Source organism: Bubalus bubalis, chromosome 11 (genome assembly GCF_019923935.1).
Source record: "Bubalus bubalis isolate 160015118507 breed Murrah chromosome 11, NDDB_SH_1, whole genome shotgun sequence".
In the NCBI taxonomy this organism is placed as follows: domain Eukaryota; kingdom Metazoa; phylum Chordata; class Mammalia; order Artiodactyla; family Bovidae; genus Bubalus; species Bubalus bubalis.
In genome coordinates this window covers 30,401,718-30,423,441 of record NC_059167.1, presented here as the reverse complement: position 1 = coordinate 30,423,441, position 21,724 = coordinate 30,401,718, and the positions used below count along the sequence as shown (strand labels likewise).

The window sequence follows — 21,724 nt, the reverse complement described above, 5'->3', positions numbered from 1 at the left end:
GATGGGCACAGTAAAGAACAGAAACAGTATAGACCTAAAAGCAGAATATATTAAGAAGAGGTGGCAAGAATACACAGAAGAACTATACAAAAAGGATCTTCATGACCCAGGTAACTATGATGGTGTGATCACTCACCTAGAGCCAGACATCCTGGAATGCGAAGTCAAGTGGGGCTTAGGAAACATTGCTATGAACAAAATTAGTGGAGGTGATGGAATCCCAGGTGAGCTATTTCAAATCCTCAAAGATGATGCTGTGAAGTGCTGCATTCAGTATGCCAGCAAATTTGGAAAACTCAGCAGTGGCCACAGGACTGGAAAAGGTCAGTTTTCATTCCAATCCCAAAGAAAGGCAATGCCAAAGAATGTTCAGACAACTGCACAATTGCACTCATCTCACACGCTAGCAAAGGAATGCTCAAAATTCTCCAAGTCAGGCTTCAACAGTACATGAACTGTTCTAGATGTTCAAGCTGCTTTTAGAAAAGGCAGAGGAACCAGAGATCAAATTGCCAACATCCGTTGGATCATCGAAAAAGCAAGAGAGTTCCAGAAAAACATCTGCTTCTGCTTTATTGACTATGCCAAAGCCTTTGACTGTGTGGATCACAGTAAACTGTGGAAAATTCTTCAAGAGATGGGAATACCAGACCACCTGACCTGCCTCCTCCTGTATGCAGGTCAGGAAGCAACAGTTAGAACTGGACATGGAACAACAGACTGGTTTCAAATTGGGAAAGGAGTACATCAAGGCTGTATATTGTCACCCTGCTTACTTAACTATGTGCAGAGTACATCATGAGACATGCTGGCTGGATGAAGCACAAACTGGAATCAGGATTGCTGGGTGAAGTATCAATAACCTCAGATAGGCAGATGACTCCACCCTTATGGCAGAAAGTGAGGAGGAACTAAAGAGCCTCTTGAGGAAAGTGAAAGAGGAGAGTGAAAATGTTGGCTTAAAACTCAGCATTCAAAAAACGAAGATCATGGCATCTGGTCCCATAACCTCATGGCAAATAGATGGGGAAAACAATGGAAACAGTGACAGACTTTATTTTCCTGGGCTCCAAAATCACTGCAGATGGTGACTGCAGCCATGAAATTAAAAGATGCTTGCTCAATGGAAGAAAAGTTATGACGAACCTAGACAGCATATTAAGAAGCAGAGACATTACTTTGTCAACAAAGGTCTGTCTAGTCAAGGCTATGGGGCAGTAGTCACGTGTGGATGTGAGAGTTGGACTATAAAGAAAGCTGAGCACAGAAGAATTGATGCTTTTGAACTGTGGTGTTGGAGAAGGCTCTTGAAAGTCCCTTGGACTGCAAGGAGATCAAACCAGTGAATACTAAAGGAGATCAGTCCTGAATATTCATTGGAAGGACTGATGCTGAAGCTGAAACTCCAATACTTTGGCCACCTGATGCGAAGAGTTGATTCATGTGAAAAGACTCTGATGCTGGGAAAGAATGAAGGTGGAAGGAGAAGGGGACAATAGAGGATGAGATGGTTGGATGACATCATCGACTTGGTGTACATGAGTTTGAGCAAGCTCTGGGAGTTGGTGATGGCCAGGGAAGCCTGGTGTGCTGCCGTCAATGGGGTTGCAAAGAGTTGGACATGATGGAGTGACTAAACTGAAAATGACTAAATGAAATGTTAATAGACATTGAGCAAACATTGATAATACTTTTCTTTTAAAGACAAAACCAAAATGACATTATTGTTTTTTATATTGTTAGGAGCAATTTTAAATTTACAACAAAATCGAGAGGAAGGTACAGAGATTTCTCACATACCCATTATCAACATCACTCATCAGAATTGTCTTTTTTTTTTTTTAAACCAAGGATGAACCTATATTGACACATCATTATCACTCAAAGTTCATAGTTTACTTAGGATTCACTCTTGTTGTTGTACATTCTGTGGGCTTGGACAAAAGTGTAATGGCATATGTTCATCGTTATAATACCATGAAGTGTTTTCACTGCTCTAAAATTACTGTGTCTCCTCCACCACAACCCATGTTGTTTTGATTGTCTCCATAATTGCATTTCAGCCTTTTGGCTAAGATCAAGTGTATTGTCTCCATAATTTTGCGTTTTCTAAGATGTCTTATAGGTGGAATCTATGTAGGCTTTTCTGATTGATTTCTTTCCTTTAGTAATATACATTTAAGTTTCTCTCATGTCTTTTCATAGCTTCATAGTTCATTTGTTTTTAGTGCTGAATAATATTCTGTTGTCTGTATATATCATAGTTTGTGTATCCATTTATCTATTGAAGGACATCTTGGTTTTGTCCCAGTTTTGGCAATTATGAACAAAGATTCTATAAACATCTGTGCAGGTGTTTGTGTGAATGTAATTTTCACCTTTTTTGATTACCTACCAGGGAGTATAATGTCTGAACTGTATGGTTAGAGCATGCTTTGTTTTATAAGTAACCATCAAACTGTCTTCCAAAGTGACTATACCATTTTGCATTCCCACCAGCAGTGTATGAGAGTTCCTGTTCCACCATATGTTTATCAACATTTGGTGTTGTCAGAGTATTGCATTTTGGTTGTTTTATAATAATAGGTATTAGTGTATATTTCATTGTTGTTTTAATTTGCATTTCTTTTATGCCATGTCATGTGGAATATCTTTTCATCTATTATTTGCAATCTGTATATAGGCATACCTTGGATATATTGTGGGTTCAGTTCCAGACCACTACAATGAAGTGAATATTGTAATAAAATGAATCATGATAATTTTTTGGTTTCCCAATATGCATATAAAAGTTATGTTTACACTGCATTGTAGTCTGTTAAGTGCATAGTAGCCATATGTCTAAAATAGTACATACCCTAATTAAAAAATACTCTATTACTAAAAAATGTTAGCTCATCTGATAATGCAGAGTTGCCACAAAGCTTCAATTTGTAAAAAGCACAGTATCTATAAAGTGAAATAAAGCAGAGCTCAATAAAATGAGGTATGTCTGTGTCTTCTGTATCTTCTTTAGTGAGTTGTCTGTTAAGGTTTTTGGTCCACCTTTTAAGAATTTTTTTCCCCCATGTATTTTAGATAACAGTCCTTTATCAGGTGTTTTTATTTTTAGTTTTTCTCTCTTGACATCGTCTTTAGCAGAGCAGAAGTTTTAAATTAAAAAAAAAATCTAGCTAATCAGTTATATCTTTCATGGATCATGCCTTTGGTGTTGTATCAATAAAGTCATCACCATACCCAAAGTCATATAGCTTTTATCCTGTGTTATACTCTAGGAGTTTTATAATTTTGCATTTTCATTTAGGCCTGTGAGTTAAGTTTGAAGTTAATTTTTTAAGGATCTAAGGCTCAATGGACATGGGTTTGCATGGACTCTGGGAGTTGGTGATGGACAGGGAGGCCTGGCATGCTGTGGTTCATGGGGTCTCAAAGAGTCGGACATGACTGAGCGACTGAACTGAAGGTTCATGTATAGATTCATTTTTTTCCCAGTGGATGTCCAGTTTGTTGAAGAGACTTATTTTTGCTTCATTGTATTGTCTTTGCTCTTTTATTAGGGATCAGCTGACTCTATTTATGTGGGTCTACTTCTGGGCTATTTTGTTCCATTGCTCTATTCCTCTGTTCTTTAACCAGTATCTCGCTGTCTTGATTATTGTAGTTATGAGTAAATCTTGAAGTTAGGTAGCATCCGTTTTCCAATTGTGTTCTTCTCCTTCAGTATTATTGTATCTATTCCAACCTTTTGTTTTTTTTTATGTAAACTTTAGAATCAGTTCGTTGATATCCATACAGTAACTTCCTGTCAATTTGATTTGAATTGCATTGAATCTATAGATTAAGATGGTAAAAACTGATAACTCAAAATATTGAGTCTTCCTTTTCGTGAACTCTACCTGTGCATGAATATGGAGTATCTCTCTATTGATTTAATTCTTTTTTTGATTTTATTCATGGGACTTTTGTAGTTTTTTCATATAGATTTTGTACATATTTGTTAGATTTAACTTAAAAGTTCAAAATTTGGGGAGCTAACATAAATGATTGGGAGGGAGTTGACTGTGGCTCAGATCATGAACTCCTTATTGCCAAATTCAGACTTAAATTGAAGAAAGTGGGGAAAATCATTAGACCATTCAGGTATAACCTAAATCAAATCCCTTATGACTATACAGTGGAAGTAAAAAATAGATTTAAGGGACTAGATCTGATAGACAGAGTGCCTGATGAACTACGGGTGGAGGTTTGTGACAATGTACAAGGGACAGGAATCAAGACCATCTCCAAGAAAAAGAAATGCAAAAAAGCAAAATGGCTGTCTGGGGAGGCCTTACAAATAGCTGTGAAAAGAAGAGAAGCGAAAAGCAAAGGAGAAAAGGAAAGATATATCCATTTGAATTCAGAGTTCCAAAGAATAGCAAGAAGAGATATGAAAGCCTTCCTCAGTGATCAGTGCAAAGAAATAGAGGAAAACAATAGAATGGGAAAGACTAGAGATCTTTTCAAGAAAATTAGAGATACCAAGGAACATTTCATGCAAAGATGAGCTCAATAAAGGACAGAAATGGTATGGATCTAACAGAAATAGAAGGTATTAAGAAGAGGTGGCAAGAATACACAGAGGAACTATATAAAAAAGATCTTCATGACCCAGATAATCACGATGGTGTGATCACTCACACTCACCTAGAACCAGACATTCGGGAATGTGAAGTCAGGTGGGGCTTAGGAAGCATCACTACGAACAAAGCTAGTGGAGCTGGTGGAATTCCAGTTGAGCTATTTCAAATCCTAAAAGATGATGCTGTGAAAATACTGCACTCAATATGCCAGCAAATTTGGAAAAGTCAGCAGTGGCCACAGGACTGGAAAAGGTCAGTTTTCATTTCAATCCCAAAGAAAGGCAATGTCAAAGAATGCTCAAATTACTGCACAGTTGCACTCATCTCACATGCTAGTAAAGTAACGCTCAAAATTCTCCAAGCCAGGCTTCAGCAATACGTGAACCGTGAACTTCCAGATGTTCAAGGTGGATTTAGAAAAGGCAGAGGAACCAGAGATCAAATTGCCAACATCCGCTGGATCATCAAAAAAGCAAGAGAGTTCCAGAAAAACATCTATTTCTGCTTTGACTATGCCAAAGCCTTTGACTGTGTGGATCACAATAGACTGTGGAAAATTCTGAAAGAAATGGGAATACCAGACCATCTGATCTGCCCCTTGAGAAACCTGTATGCAGGTCAGGAAGCAACAGTTGGAACTGGACATGGAACAACAGACTGGTTCCAAATAGGAAAAGGAATACGTCAAGGCTATATATTGTCACCCTGCTTATTTAACTTATATGTAGAGTACATCATGAGAAATGCTGGGCTAGAAGAAGCAAAGGCTGGAATCAAGATTGCCAGGAGAACTATCAATAACCTCGGATATGCAGATGACACCACCCTTATGGCAGAAAATGAAGAACTAAAGCACCTCTTGATGAAAGTGAAAGAGGAGCGTGAAAAAGTTGGCTTAAAGCTCAATATTCAGAAAAGTAAGATCATGGCATCTGGTCCCATCACTTCATGGCAAACAGATGGGCAAACACTGGGAACAGTGGCTGACTTTATTTTTCTGGGCTCTAGAATCACTGCAGATGGTGACTGCAGCCATGAAATTAAAAGACGCTTACTTCTTGGCAGGAAAGTTATGACCAACCTAGACAGCATATTAAAAAGCAGAGACATTACTTGGTCAGCAAAGGTCCGTCTAGTCAAGGCTATGGTTTTTCCAGTAGTCATGTATGGATGTGAGAGTTGGACTATGAAGAAAGCTGAGTGCAGAAGAATTGATGCTTTTAAACTGTGGTGTTGGAGAAGACTCTTGAGAGTCCCTTGGACTGCAAGGAGATCCAACCAGTCCATCCTATAGAAGATCAGTCCTGGGTGTTCATTGGAAGGATTGATGTTGAAGCTGAAACTCCAATACTTTGGCCACCTGATGGGAAGAGTTGACTCATTTGAAAAGACCCTGATTCTGGGAAAGATTGAGGGCAGGAGGAGAAGGGGACGACAGAGGATGAGATGGTTGGATGGCATCACTGACTCAATGGACATGGGTTTGGGAGACAATGGACTTAGGGAGTTAGTAGGAGAAGGCAGTGGCACCCCACTCCAGTACTCTTGCCTGGAAAATCCCATGAACTGAAGAGCCTGGTAGGCTGCAGTCCATGGGGTTGCGAAGAGTTGGACATGACTGAGCAACTTCACTTTCACCTTTCACTTTAATGCATTGGAAAAGGAAATGGTAACCCTCTCCAGTGTCCTTGCCTGGAGAATCCCAGGGCCAGGGGAGCCTGGTGGGCTGCCATCTCTGGGGTCGCACAGAGTCAGACACGACTGAAGTTACTTAGCAGTAGCAGCAGCAGGGAGTTAGTAATGGACAGGGAGGCCTGGCTGCTGCGGTTCATAGGGTCGCAAAGAGTCAGACATGATTTAGCGACTGAAGTGGAACTGGAACATAAATGATACTGTTTTTAATTTCAGATTGCACTTGTTCTTTGTTGGGGTATATAGGAAAGCAATAGTCTTTTGTATATTGTATTCTCCAACCTTGCTATAATTATAATGGATTATTATTTCTAAGAGGTTTTTTTTGTTGTTGATTCATTTGGATTTTCTGTATAGACAATCATGTCATCTGTATGCAAAGAGAGCTCTGTGTTTTTCTTTGCAATCTGTCTGTCCATTATTTCCTTTTCTTGTCTTACTACATCAGCATAGACTTCTAGTGTCATGTTGAAAAAGAGTAATGAGAGGATATAGTCTTGCTTTGTATTTGATTTTAGTTGAAAAATTTCTAGTTTCTCACCGTTAAGTACAATGTTAGCTATAGGTTTTTTGTATCTAGTCTTTGTCAAGATTTTTAATTGACTTGTTTGCTTTTGAAAATGTAAAGAAACAAGTTGATTGAAAGTCTTGACAGAGGAATATAAGTGGTTAAATATTCTTGATAGAAAAAAGAATCTGAAAATAAGTTTTTCAGAGAGGAAAGAGGGCCGGCACCATTCTGGTTTTTAAAAAACAAAAGAAAACCATAAAAACATCTTTGGGAATGGGTAATAACCAAGGATTTAGGCTTTTTCAGCAAATTTTCTTATGTTCTGCAGAATACAAGATTTTGTTTGAAAAAGTTCCTAGCACTCTTGGAGGCAAAAGATTGCCCACATAACTGTCTTTTGGTTGCTGTGTTGCCAGATGAAGTGAACTAGCAATTAGGAATGTTTTCTTCTGTTTTTTTTTTTCTTCTTTTTTTATAAGATTAGTTTTCATGTATATAATTTGAACATACATATTTTGTAAATGTGTAGAAAAATATCTGGCCACATAAATGCCGAACTTGACAGTTGTATGTAACATGTAGGAAGTAAGATGTAGAAGAGAAGGAAGTAGCACTTTGAGTTTTTTCTCTACATACTTCTATATTTGAACTTAAAAATAATAATTATTTGTTCTTTTAACAATTAAAATCAGAAAGGGAAAAGTTGTATGGGTCATAGATTATTTAAAATATTTTTAATGCTACTGAAATCTTTATCATTTAGATTAGAATCCTTGTGATGCAGATTAGAATTGGAGATGTAGAACTAACTGTGGTAACAAATAATATGTCTGAGATTACAATATGACTTTCAGAAATACTAAAGTGTTTTTATTACCTTTTTAACTGAATTATTGAATGGGTCTACTCTCCAAGACCTTGAAATACTATATGGAACATTGATTTCTGTATACTAGCTCAATGATTTTGAGTATTTCAGATAGCTCCTTGCCTATAAACATCTTTATCAGTATAGTTATATAGTGTGCTCATTTTCTTTTCTTTTTTTTTGAAGTAAAAAAGGGTAGCTTTATTACTTTGCCAGGCAAAGGGAGACACATGAACTCCAAACTTAAAAAGCCATGTGTCCCAACCCCAGAGGTTTTGATGAAGGGTTTCATAACAATGGTTCAAGACAAAATTAGGGTATGTATAGGGCCTTCACTCTAATGTGTGCTGTTTCAGCTTCTCTGTTTGGATTTAATTTGCTCCAACCACAAAGATTAGGAGAAATGTACCACTCCCAATTTTCCTAATCCCAAGTGAATTTTCTGGGGTTTTGTTGATCTTGAATAATGATGACTGTGAGCTCTGTTCTCCCTTTTAGGGAGTTTTTGCCTGTATTTTTTGATGATTCTCTCCCTGCCCCCATTTTAATATAGAGACATGCCAAGGTCAATGTTAGTGTTTTACTAATAACCAACCTTAAATATTCTTATTTCTCTGTATCATTTTTTCCATTAGTGAACTACGTATTTGGAAGAAATTAACCTTTCCCTTACTTATTAGAATTTGTCTTTTTCCTTCTGTTATATATGTATATTTTTGGTGGTATAGAACAAGATAGGTCAAATTCCTGCCTTCCAGTCTAATGCCGGTTACACATAAATAAATAAATAACTTCAAATAATGCTAAGAAAGGAACGATTAGGGTTGGTGTGGCCCTTATATACTGTGTTGGGCAATATTACAGCTAGAGGACTACATACCAGTATGTTTAAATGTTTAAAAGTTATAAATCAAGCGACATCTTAGTTACAACATTGCATCCTGGGTTCCCAGGAGCCTGTATCTTTAAGGCCCACAAGCTTAAGCCTGCTTGCTCCTGGTCAGCTTTTCACTTGTTAATCTGATTAGTAGGATGGATCTGCTCTGGCTGGGCGGGGATGATTGGGTGGTGCCTGGACCCCTCTAAAACAATATATGAACTGACATTGTCAGTTCCCCCAGGAATCTCCTACAAAGTTAACCTTGCCAACTCCTTTCTTTTCAAACTGAAGACTTCTAAAGAAGTTCTAAGCTCTTCCCCAAATTGTACTAGCCAAGAAGAGAGGAAAGAAGGGATGCAGGTATTTGGGAGACTTGGCTTGCCTGGGTAATCACTGGTGGATTTAGGGCAGCCAGCTTTAACTGGTTAAAAATTTTATAAGTAGCCACTCTTTCTGAGATTTTTCAGGGCAGAAGCTGTGGTGATTTTTCTCCTTTGTGCACATATACGGGGTCAGTCTCAGTTCCTTATCCTCTGCCCTGAGGGGCCTCCTTCAGCCAGCACCTCTCTCCCTTTTGAGTAACTTCCACTGACTCAATTGCTTACTGAACTTTAAAGAACTTCCTTACGAGGCTGAAAGTAGGGGAAAGGTCTTTATTTTAGTGATTATGGTATGCAGGGTTCTCTAAAGTGCACGCCCCTGCCAGGTCTGAGGGTAATACTGGTCTGAGAGTGGACTTGATCCTAGTCTGCTCTCTTATATGGCTCTTTGACTTCTCCCTTTCCTGCCATCTGAATCCTCCTAGATCCTAAATCAATTTTCAAAAATTTGTGTATTTCTTTCATTTGTAAGATTATACTGGTGAACCTTGGACCACCTCTGTCTGAAGTAGGCTCTAAATGAAAATGAACTTTTTTCTAAAGGTTTTCAATAAAAATTTTAGGTAGTAATGATTAATTTTCTTGTGCCTCCTCTCCCTCAAATAAACACCAAAACTGAAAAAAGGCAAACTGTATACAGACTTATTGCCAATTTGAATACTAGCTTAAAAGTTATGTTGTATTTTTCTCCTTACAGGTGTGAAAGTTGTGTGGACTTACTCTTTGTGAGAGGAGCTGGAAACTGTCCTGAGTGTGGCACTCCACTTCGAAAGAGCAACTTCAGGGTACAGCTCTTTGAAGATCCTACTGTTGACAAGGAAGTTGAGATTCGGAAAAAAGTGCTAAAGATGTAAGTGTTAATGCTTGAATAATTCAGTTCACAAAGATTTTGACAGTTATTTCTATAATTGATGTAATTATTTACTTGTAGAAATGTGGACAGTTTTGCGAGTAAGTATAAATTGATGTATGCATTTGTTCAATGTTAAAAATTTATTAAGTTGTTTGAGAACTCAATAATATTATCTAACCTTTGTTAGAAAAGAGTAAATCTTTTTTATTGAAAAATAATTATTTTTTATTTTTAGCTGCTCTGTGTGGCTTGCAGAACCTCAGTTCTTGACCAGGGAATGAACCTGGGCCACAGCAGTGAAAGCCTAGAATCCTAACTACTAGGCCACCAGAGAACTCCTAAAGAGTAAACCTTCTGAATTCATGGCTTCACAGTTTATTTGCTTTATTTATTCTTTAATTTAATTAGTAAATATATATTGAGAACCTACTCTGTGCAAACAGTGTTATGCATATTAGGCCTTAAGTACGAAATGGCTTCTGAGGTGGTGTAGCGGTAAAGAATCTGCCTGCCAGTACAGGAGACATAAGAGACTTGGATTCCATCCCTGGTTTGAGAAGATCCCCAGGAAACTCACTCCAGTACTCTTGCCTGGAAAGTCCCAGGGACAGAGGAGCCTGGCAGGCTACAGTCCATGGAATTTCAAGGAGTTGGACATGATTGAGTGCCCGAGCGTGCACACACACACACGTATGAAATGAGTGTAATAGCTACATACCTTGCTCTTGTAATGCTTACAGTATAGTAGCTTGGATAGCATTAAAATAGGCAAACAAAACAAATATGTGATTATAAATTGGGAAAAATGCTGTGAAGTTAAGGACTAAATATTGTTGTGAGTTAGTGATGTTAGGTAAGACCCGAGGAGGTGACATGTGTTATTGAAAGCTATTAGAGAAAATTAGGGTTAGCTACAATTTGACTGTGTGGATCACAATAAACTGGGAAATTCTGAAAGAGATGGGAATACCAGACCACCTGACCTGCCTCTTGAGAAATCTGTATGCAGGTCAGGAAGCAACAGTTAGAACTGGACATGGAACAACAGACTGGTTCCAAATAGGAAAAGGAGTACATCAAGGCTGTATATTGTCACCCGGCTTATTTAACTTCTATGCCGAGTACATCAGGAGAAACGCTGGACTGGAAGAAACACAAGTTGGAATCAAGATTGCCAGGAGAAATATCAATAACCTCAGATATGCAGATGACACCACCCTTATGGCAGAAAGTGAAGAGGAACTCAAAAGCCTCTTGATGAAAGTGAAAGAGGAGAGTGAAAAAGTTGGCTTAAAGCTCAACATTCAGAAAATGAAGATCATGGCATCCGGTCCCATCACTTCATGGGAAATAGATGGGGAAACAGTGGAAACAGTGTCAGACTTTATTTTTTTGGACTCCAAAATCACTACAGATGGTGACTGCAGCCATGAAATTAAAAGTCGCTTACTCCTTGGAAGGAAAGTTATGACCAACCTAGATAGCATATTCAAAAGCAGAGACATTACTTTGCCAACAAAGATTCGTCTAGTCAAGGCTATGGTTTTTCCTGTGGTCATGTTTGGATGTGAGAGTTGGACTGTGAAGAAGGCTGAGCGCCAAAGAATTGATGCTTTTGAACTGTGGTGTTGGAGAAGACTCTTGAGAGTCCCTTGGACTGCAAGGAGATCCAACTAGTCCATGCTGAAGGAGATCAGCCCTGGGATTTCTTTGGAAGGAATGATGCTGAAGCTGAAACTCCAGTACTTTGGCCACCTCATGTGAAGAGTTGACTCATTGGAAAAGACTCTGATGCTGGGAGGGATCGGGGGCAGGAGGAGAAGGGGACGACAGAGGATGAGATGGCTGGATGGCATCACTGACTCGGTGGACGTGAGTCTGAGTGAACTCCGGGAGTTGGTGATGGACAGGGAGGTCTGGCGTGCTGCGAGAGTCGGACACAACTGAGTGACTGAACTGAACTGAACAATTTATTTTGATACATCTCTCTGTGTGTATATGGGTACATAAATATTTCTAGTGTTCTTTTTCTCTTATTTAATTTTTTACTTTTTGTTAATAGTTTTGAATTATATTTTATCTCTCCTTTTGCCGTAAGACGTCTTATTACTTTTTAGGTTATGGTTAGAATAATATCTATCTGTCTATCTAGGTGGTCTACATTTCAACTTTGTTCACCGGTTTTTTAGCAGGATCTTTCTGGGTACTTTATCAATAATCCAAGTTGCTCTTTTATTTTTTGGATTACTTCTTGGAGATAGTCTCTCTTAGATTCTTTTTGTTTTTTTGTTTATTTTAAATTTATTTATTTATAACTGGAGGATAGTTGCTTTATCATGTTGTGTTGATTTCTGCCATATATCAACATAAATCAGCCATAGGTAGGTTCTCTTAGATTCTTATCTTTTATCATTAAGCCCTTTGATTTTCTAATTTTTCACAGGCACATTACATTATTTATAGATTTTTTCCTTTCTTTTTTGCCATGTGAGATGTTAGTTCCTCAACCAGGGATCAGGTCTGTGCCTCCTGTATTGCAGGTACAGAGTCTTAACTCTTGGGCCACCAGAAAAGTTTCACATTGTTTATAAGTTGTCTTTATCTAGCATTCTTTAGATTATAATGGTCATGAAAAATAGGAAGGCGTCCTCTTTCTGGAAATTAATGAATCTATTTATTAGAAGTAAACGATATAAAAAACCAAATATTCCAATGATAGACCTGTTTCCCATTTCTTCAGTATTCTAATTTCTTTATTTTTCCCTTGTCTTAGGATTTTACATATTGTACCATTCTCTTCACTCTACTCCTTCTCTGTAGTCAAAATAATTTAAAAACAACATTCTTGGTCTAGTTAAAAACCTGGTGTCAAGAAAACTGTTTTACACCATAAGCAGTTCTTTTTTATTTATCATGTATGAATTTTAGGTAAGAACAAACCAGTTAAATGATATTAAAAGCAAGTGATATGTAATATGTTCATTTTTTTCTTCTTAAAGATACAATAAAAGGGAAGAAGACTTTCCTAGTCTAAGAGAATATAATGATTTCCTGGAAGAAGTGGAAGAAATTGGTATGTATTTAATGCTTGTACTTTGGTATGTTAGCCTGTATGCTTTTATCTTTTAGATGCTTAAGAGAATATCTCATATAAAAGTGTCTGACAAATTTTGTTGTGGTAGTTGATGTTTACCTAATTACTTTCCATTGTACCTAAAAGACATACTTAAGTAATAAACATTTTGTCTTAGGAAAAATATGATGAATAGAGGTACTACTACTTTATAGCTGGAAAGAAAGGTATATATATGTGTATATATTTTCTGTATGTTGATGATGTATTAGAATAAATGAGAACAATACTCAGTTTTAAAAAATAGAATTTCCATTATCTGTATCCATGGTGATTAAAGCCATAAGTTGTTTATTCATCATTTATGATTCTGTGCATGCACTAATTTGAAAATACTATGAAGTAGTTGAATGTTGAAGTGACATTCTGTTATTCAGTGTTACTGTAGAATCAGAAGGTAGAGTAATCTTAGTGCTTATTCTTTCTCTTGTGATTAGTCTAAAAAAAGCTTTCATCAAAAGAAAGCATTGTTTCTGTTTTTTTTTTCATTTAAAAATTTATTTATTTTTAATTTAAGGATAATTGTTTTACAGTTTTGTGTTGGTTTCTGCCATACATCAACATGCATCAGCCATAAGTATACATATGTCCCTCCTGTTTCTGTTTTCTTAAATAAGATTTTAGAGATGCTACAAAGTCCGAAATTGCTAAAACATCGATTAAACTTGCCATAATTATTATTACTTAATCTAGGGTTGGAAATAATACAGAAGTTATAGACTATGAAAATTAGAACAAGACCAAGAGAATTAAATAATTATCTTTTTATTCTTTTCTCAAACCTGAGAGCCAAGCTATACTCACATTATTTCTTAAAATAGAATTATAATAAAATTTATTATTCTGTAAAATATTTATATATGATACATTTTTTAGACAATTCAACTTTCTGAGGAATAGAGTATTCTAATTCTTTTCATTTCTTTATTAACTGAGAAAAACTCAAAACCTTTTATTTCGGCTGTTATTGAAACTTTTCTAAAATACCTAAGTTTATTTATTATATCATAGCGAGTAGCACGTACAGAACATAATTTAGCCTTTTTTCTGATATCTTTCAGTGCCTTGGAACCATTGCTTTTTTATTCTAATTGTATTCATTGTACTTTGTATGTAATCTTAGCAACCCTGAATGGCTATAGATTTTAGCTGAAAAGATGATAGATTTGGGAGTGCTAAGGTAAAGCAGAAAAGTTAGGATATAGACTGAGAAGATGAACTGAAAACAAATCTGAAAAAATGGGCAAGTGTGCAGGTATGTAGAAATCTGGCTATACTTAGATATTTGGTTTAGGACAGGCAGTTGGACAACAAGCAGTAAGACACTCAGCTTACATTTATTCTAAAGGTAATGTGACTAGTCAAAAGTCTAGTCAGGCAATGAAGGGAGAGGAGATTACAGGTGTCACAGAGCAAGTTGAATACATGGTCACAAATCCAAGCAGTCAGGTAAGATAAATAAATTGATAGACCAAGAAGGAGGGGAAGGTGGAATCTTGATTCTGGAACAAGATTTTGGTTGAGCCATGATTTTGAAACTACATTTTTGGTTTTTTTGCTGTGAAATTATTTAATTTGGAGATACGAACCACCTGAGGGCCTGTAGGTAAAATCATGTCCAGAAGTGGGAGGTAGGAGTGACAGGTAAGAGCAAGTCTGAATATTAGGGCTTACAATACTGTCATTTTTTTCTTTATTGGACAAGGAAACTAGCCCAGAACATTTAATTTGAAAGTGATTCTGCTAATATGTATATTCATGAAGGACTAACTTTAGTTGCAGTATGTTGACACTCTCTTAACCAAATTCTGCTTAGTTGACTTATTGGAGTAACTGATATTTCCCAGTCCTTCTATAACATGAACTGACTGATGATTGAAGCATAATCAATGCATAATGTATCCTGTCCATTAGAAGATGTCTTTAAGTATACTTCTGTACTTCTCTCACCAGTTCAGTTATATATAAAGTTGATTGCATAGGTAATCAAACCTTCTTATGCCGGTTGTACTTTTTAATTGTAATTAATTTAAGTAGTTTGTAAGACTGGAAAAATTATAGAACTTTAGAAGCATTCTATTTCTGAAGTCCTTGGTCCACTTGAAAAAAAATGGGAACCGAACAATATAAATAACACTTATGGTTTACACAAGAAGGAAGCAGAATTCCCATTAAAAACTGTACCTTAACTGTGTGTTATTGCGTTAGAGAGTGACTGTATACTTAGTGCATATGCTTTAAGTTAAAGTGTTCAAGGAGTGTGTATATATGTTTCACCTCTTTGGCAGACTTTTAAAAGTAATCCACTTCTGATCCCAATCGTGTTGGACAAAGAGCAACTAGTTCTTTTGCATTTGAAAATATTGATGAAGTTTGGGACCTAGCCTCATGGACTCATAGTTTATTTTCTGAACTTCAGGTCAATTCAGCAAATATTGTTCTCTGTGAATTATTTACTTGCTGAGAATGTATGACCTTTGTGTTCAATAAGTTCATATTCTAAAGGGGAAGATATTTATGAAATTATAATTTAATGTGAAGGTATATGGGCATTTATTTATAAAGTATTTCAGGAATATAGATAGCAAAACAATTCAGCATTAGAAAGTAGAGGTAAAGTTTGAACCTCAGAACACACAATCTTAAAAGATGAATAGTTTACCAGGTAGAGGATGGAAGAATGTTTGTAGCAAAGACAAAGTCACAGAAATACATGTTGAGCATGTTGGATAATGTAGCAAGTGTTAATCTGTTATAGGGAGATAGAACCAGGGGAGTGACTAACAGACTGGACCTGGGTTAATGAGGGCTTTGTAAGCTAGACTGTAAGGGTTAAGATTTTATTCCGTGGCTAGTAGAGAGGCAGCAGAATATTGTGGTGAAAGTGAAAACTGAAAGTGAAAGTCACATGCACAACTCACTCATCTCACATGCTAGTAAAGTAATGCTCAAAATTCTGTAAGTCAGGCTTCAACAATACATGAACCATGAACTTCCAGATGTTCAAGCTGCTTTTAGAAAAGGCAGGGGAACCAGAGATCAAATTTCCAACATCCGTTGGATCATCGAAAAAACAAGAGTTCCAAAAAATCATCTACTTTTGATTTATTGACAATACAAAGCCTTTAACTGTGTGGATCATAACAAACTGTGGAAAATTCTGAAAGAGATGGGAATATCACACCACCTGACCTGGCAGCTGCGACGGGCGCGCCAAAGCTCAGCCGAGAGGAGCCACCCCACGTCTGAGGTCAGGGGCAGAAGTTGGGAGGACCCCATGCCCAAAGGGCGGTGGCCAAGAGGAGTTACCCCACGTCCGAGGTCAGGGGCAGTGGCCGAGAGTACCAGACTGCGACGGTGCAGGAACGGCTGAGAGGAGCTACCCCGCATCCGAGGTCAGGAGTGGCAGCCGAGAGGAGATACCCAGCGTCCGAGGTCAGGGGCAGCGACGAGAGGAGTTACCCCGCGTCCGAGGTCAGGGGCGGCGGCCAGGAGGAGCAACCCCACGCCCGAGACCAGGGGCGGTGGCCGGGAGGACCAACCCCACGTCCAAGGAAGGTCAGGAAGGGCGGCGGTGAGGAGATACCCCTCGTCCAAGGTAAGGAGCAATGGATGCGCTTTGCTGGAGCAGCCGTGAAGAGATACCCCACGCCTAAGGTAAGAGAAACCCAAGTAAGATGGTAGGTGTTGCAAGAGGGCATCAGAGGGCAAACACACTAAAACCATACTCACAGAAAACTAGTCAATCTAATCGCACTAGGACCACAGCCTTGTCTAACTCAATGAAACTAAGCCATGCCCCTGGGGTAACCCAAGACAGGCGGGTCATGGTGGAGAGATTTGACAGAATGTGGTCCACTGGAGAAGGGAATGACAAACCACTTCAGTATTCTTGCCTTGAGAACCCCATGAACAGTATGAAAAGGCAAAATGATAGGATACTGAAAGAGAAACTCCCCAGGTCAGTAGGTGCCCAATATGCTACTGGAGATCAGTGGAGAAATAACTCCAAAAAGAATGAAGGGATGGAGCCAAACCAAAAACAATACCCAGCTGTGGATGTGACTGGTGATAGAAGCAAGGTCCAATGCTGTAAAGAGCAATATTGCATGGGAACCTGGAATGTCAGGTCCATGAATCAAGGCAAATTGGAAGTGGTCAAACAAGAGATGGCAAGAGTGAATGTCGACATTCTAGGAATCAGAGAACTGAAATGGACTGGAATGGGTGAATTTAACTCTGATGACCATTATATCTACTACTGCGGACAGGAATCCCTCAGAAGAAATGGAGTGGCCATCGTGGTCAACAAAAGAATCCGAAATGCAGTACTTGGATGCAATCTCAAAAATAACAGAATGATCTCTGTTCGTTTCCAAGGCAAACCATTCAGTATCACAGTAATCCAAGTCTATGCCCCAACCAGTTATGCTGAAGAAACTGAAGTTGAACGGTTCTATGAAGACCTACAAGACCTTTTAGAACCAACACCCAAAAAAAGATGTCCTTTTCATTATAAGGGACTGGAATGCAAAAGTAGGAAGTCAAGAAACACCTGGAGTAACAGGCAAATTTGGCCTTGGAATACGGAATGAAGCAGGGCAAAGACTGATAGAGTTTTGCCAAGAAAATGCACTGGTCATAACAAACACCCTCTTCCAACAACACAAGAGAAGACTCTATACATGGATATCACCAGATAGTCAACACCGAAATCAGATTGATTATATTCTTTGCAGCCAAAGATGGAGAAGCTCTATACAGTCAACAAAAACAAGACCAGGAGCTGACTGTGGCTCAGACCATTAACTCCTTATTGCCAAATTCAGACTTAAATTGAAGAAAGTAGGGAAAACCACTAGACCATTCAGGTATGACCTAAATCAAATCCCTTATGATTATACAGTGGCAGTGAGAAATAGATTTAAGGGCCTAGATCTGATAGATAGAGTGCCTGATGAACTATGGAATGAGGTTCGTGACATTGTACAGGTGAAAGGGATCAAGACCATTCCCATAGAAAAGAAATGCAAAAAAGCAAAATGGCTGTCTGGGGAGGCCTTACAAATAGCTGTGAAAAGAAGAGAAGCAAAAAGCAAAGGAGAAAAGGAAAGATATAAACATCTGAATGCAGAGTTCCAAAGAATAGCAAGAAGAGATAAGTAAAGTCTTCTTCAGTGATCAATGCAAAGAAATAGAGGAAAACAAAGGAATGGGAAAGACTAGGGATCTCTTCAAGAAAATCAGAGATACCAGAGGAACATTTCATGCAAAGATGAGCTTGATAAAGGACAGAAACGGTATGGACCTAACAGAAACAGAAGATATTAAGAAGAGATGGCAAGAATACACAGAAGAACTGTACAAAAAAGATCTTCATGACCCAGATAATCATGATGGTGTGATCACTGACCTAGAGCCAGACATCCTGGAATGTGAAGTCAAGTGGGCCTTAGAAAGCATCACTACGAACAAAGCTAGTGGAGCTGGTGGAATTCCAGTTGAGCTATTCCAAATCCTGAAAGATGATGCTGTGAAAGTGCTGCACTCAATATGCCAGCAAATTTGGAAAACTCAGCAGTGGCCACAGGACTGGAACAGGTCAGTTTTCATTCCAATCCCAAAGGAAGGCAATGCCAAAGAATGCTCAAACTACTGCACAATTGCACTCATCTCACATGCTAGTAAAGTGATGCTCAAAATTCTCCAAGCCAGGCTTCAGCAATATGTGAACCGTGAACTTCCTGATGTTCAAGCTGGTTTTAGAAAAGGCAAGAGGAAGCAGAGATCAAATTGCCAACATCCACTGGATCATGGAAAAAGCAAGAGAGTTCCAAAAAAACATCTATTTCTGCCTTATTGACTATACCAAAGCCTTTGACTGTGTGGATCACAGTAAACTGTGGGAAATTCTGAAAGAGATGGGAATAGCAGACCACCTGACCTGCCTCTTGAGAAATCTGTATGCAGGTCAGGAAGCAACAGGTAGAACTGGACATGGAACAACAGACTGGTTCCAAATAGGAAAAGGAGTACGTCAAGGCTGTATATTGTCACCCTGCTTATTTAACTTATATGCAGAGTACATCATGAGAAACGCTGGACTGGAACAAACACAAGCTGGAATCAAGATTGCTGGGAGAAATATCAATAACCTCAGATATGCAGATGATACCACCCTTATGGCAGAAAGTGAAGAGGAACTAAAAGGCCTCTTGATGAAAGTGAAAGTGGAGAGTGAAAAAGTTGGCTTAAGCTCAACATTCAGAAAACGAAGATCATGGCATCCAGTCCCATCACTTCATGGGAAATAGATGGGGAAACAGTGGAAACAGCGTCAGACTTTATTTTTTTGGGATCCAAAATCACTGCAGATGGTGACTGCAGCCATGAAATTAAAAGTCGCTTACTCCTTGGAAGGAAAGTTATGACCAACCTAGATAGCATATTGAAAGCAGAGACATTACTTTGCCAACAAAGGTTCATCTAGTCAAGGCTATGGTTTTTCCTGTGGTCATGTATGGATGTGAGAGTTGGACTGTGAAGAAGGCTGAGCGCCGAAGAATTGATGCTTTTGAACTGTGGTGTTGGAGAAGACTCTTGAGAGTCCCTTGGACTGCAAGGAGATCCAACCAGTCCATTCTAAAGGAGATCAGTCCTGGGTGCTCTTTGGAAGGAATGATGCTAAAGCTGAAACTCCAGTACTTTGGCCACCTCATGCGAAGAGTTGACTCATTGGAAAAGACTTTGATGCTGGGAGGGATTGGGGGCAGGAGGAGAAGGGGACAACAGAGGATGAGATGGCTGGATGGCATCACTGACTTGATGGACGTGAGTCTGAGTGAACTCCGGGAGTTGGTGATGGACAGGGAGGCCTGGCATGCTGTGATTCATGGGGTCGCAAAGAGTTGGACACGACTGAGTGACTGAAGTGAACTGAATTGAACTTCTTGTCAGAAGTGAGTTAAGAAAGTGTAGGCTAGGATGAATTGCAGTATTCTTACCTTGAGCAGTTGTATGGTATTAATCTAGAAAATAAAAATGGAAGAAGTGGCATTATTTTTTTACTGTTTTGTTCCGTGGAGAGTATGGAAACGAGGAAAAGACCAGTTTCTGCCCTTTTAAGTTTTGTTAGGGTGTGACTCCCACCACTTTCTTAAGTGTCATTGTTCTGATTGTTATGGTATAAATAAAAGTTTTTTTTTTTAGACTTCCTTTTAAAATCTTGTTTCAGTAGCTGTTTATTTTGTGTCATTCATTCTGTTAAAGATGATTAGTTAGATGTTTGTTATATCTGTATTTGCTATCTCTGTGTTAATCAAAAGCATAGTTTTCACAACTCTTGGGATAGGTATTTTAATCTGTTTTGCATTTGGAGAGGAGGCACAGAGGGTTTAACTGTTGTTCTGGAGATCACATTGCTAATATATAATGTAGCCAGACTTTGAACATAGGTTTTCCTAACTTACAGAGCCCATCAAAGTACTTCGTAGTCTCAGAGACTAGTTAGTAGCCTGAGTCTAGAATATTGAGTGTTGATTAGTATAGAAGAATTGGAGAAGACAAAAATCTATATATTGGTGCTATAATTTTGAAGGATCTTAAGGAAGTTTGGTAGGAAGGAAGATAGGAAGGTGTCATTTAGGTTAGAGTGAAAAGAATAAAGTTGGTAGGATGGCTAAGGAGTCAGTGTTTGAGGATTTATAAATTAGGGATCAGTCACTGGTATAGAAATTCATTATGAACCCTTTGAATATCATGAATATAAAAAGTTTAGAACACTATAATTTTGAGTAGTGGCATAAAAAATTACAATAGAAGGGGGCACATATGAAGATGGACTTTCTTATAGCTTTGACAATGGGCCCTTTTCTGTGGTTATGACAATCTAAACATAAAAATTCTTGTTCCTTTTGGCCTCAGGATTGTCTCAAAGGTTTGTCCTTAGTCTCATAATAAATATATTATTCTTTTGGTTTAGGGTATTTTTGTTTTAAAAGGGTGAGAATGTCCTAAGGGCTTTAATTATGAATTCTGGATGTCAAAAAGACTGCAGAGTTGCACTTAAATAACATTAAATCTTTCAGAAAATACAGTAGGTTTTTTGTTGGCTTTTAATACTTGACTAAAGACAGGTCAACATATGAGCTAAGCCAGTAACCAGGATAGATAAAAGACCAAATAATTGTTACAGAAAATTCTTTTCTTCTAAGCTCTTATACCCATCTGCTTCATTGTATCATGAATGAGACTCGCTTCATCTGATGTTTTTAAAATTGTAATCCACTTTTAGTGTTTTTCTCTTTTTGTTTTTTAAAGGAAGAGATTTGTATTACTTATGATTATGGTTTGCATCTATTATATTGTTATTACCTTTGCTTTCCAAATTAAAAAAATGAAATAAACAAATTGGTTATTTGCATTTCATTAAAATTCATAAAATTTTTAATAAGCATAAAATAGAAATTATCTATAACAGATCAGTTTCACTTATAATTTAACTTTACTGTTTCTAATTTCTATTTAATGAGAAGTTTTTTTAGCACATTATCTAGCTTAGCGATAAATTGTAACTTTTTTTAATTGCTCTAAACATTTTAATAAAGTTCAACATAGGATATCAATTTGATTAACTTTACTTGTCAGTAGATTCATACCATAAGAAACAAAGATTATTTTTTCCCTATAGTTTCTCATTTGCTTACTTTGCCTTTCTAAATAATTCAATTTTGTAATTATAAAGGTCATTTAAATTCAATCTGTGTTTATAAAGATAATTATAAAT

At 37.7% G+C, this 21,724-nt stretch overlaps 1 protein-coding gene across 3 annotated transcripts in view; it reads left to right on the top strand.

Moving 5' to 3' along the window:
* MNAT1 (MNAT1 component of CDK activating kinase) overlaps positions 1-21,724 on the top strand; it is a 213,433-nt gene that overhangs the window by 44,773 nt on the left and 146,936 nt on the right. For all 3 annotated transcript variants that reach the window (XM_044924896.2, XM_006043870.4, XR_003112274.2), the window contains exons 2-3: positions 9,651-9,803; positions 12,806-12,879. In XM_044924896.2, the coding sequence (XP_044780831.1) occupies positions 9,651-9,803; positions 12,806-12,879 (227 nt within the window). The remainder of the gene's footprint in view (positions 1-9,650; positions 9,804-12,805; positions 12,880-21,724) is intronic.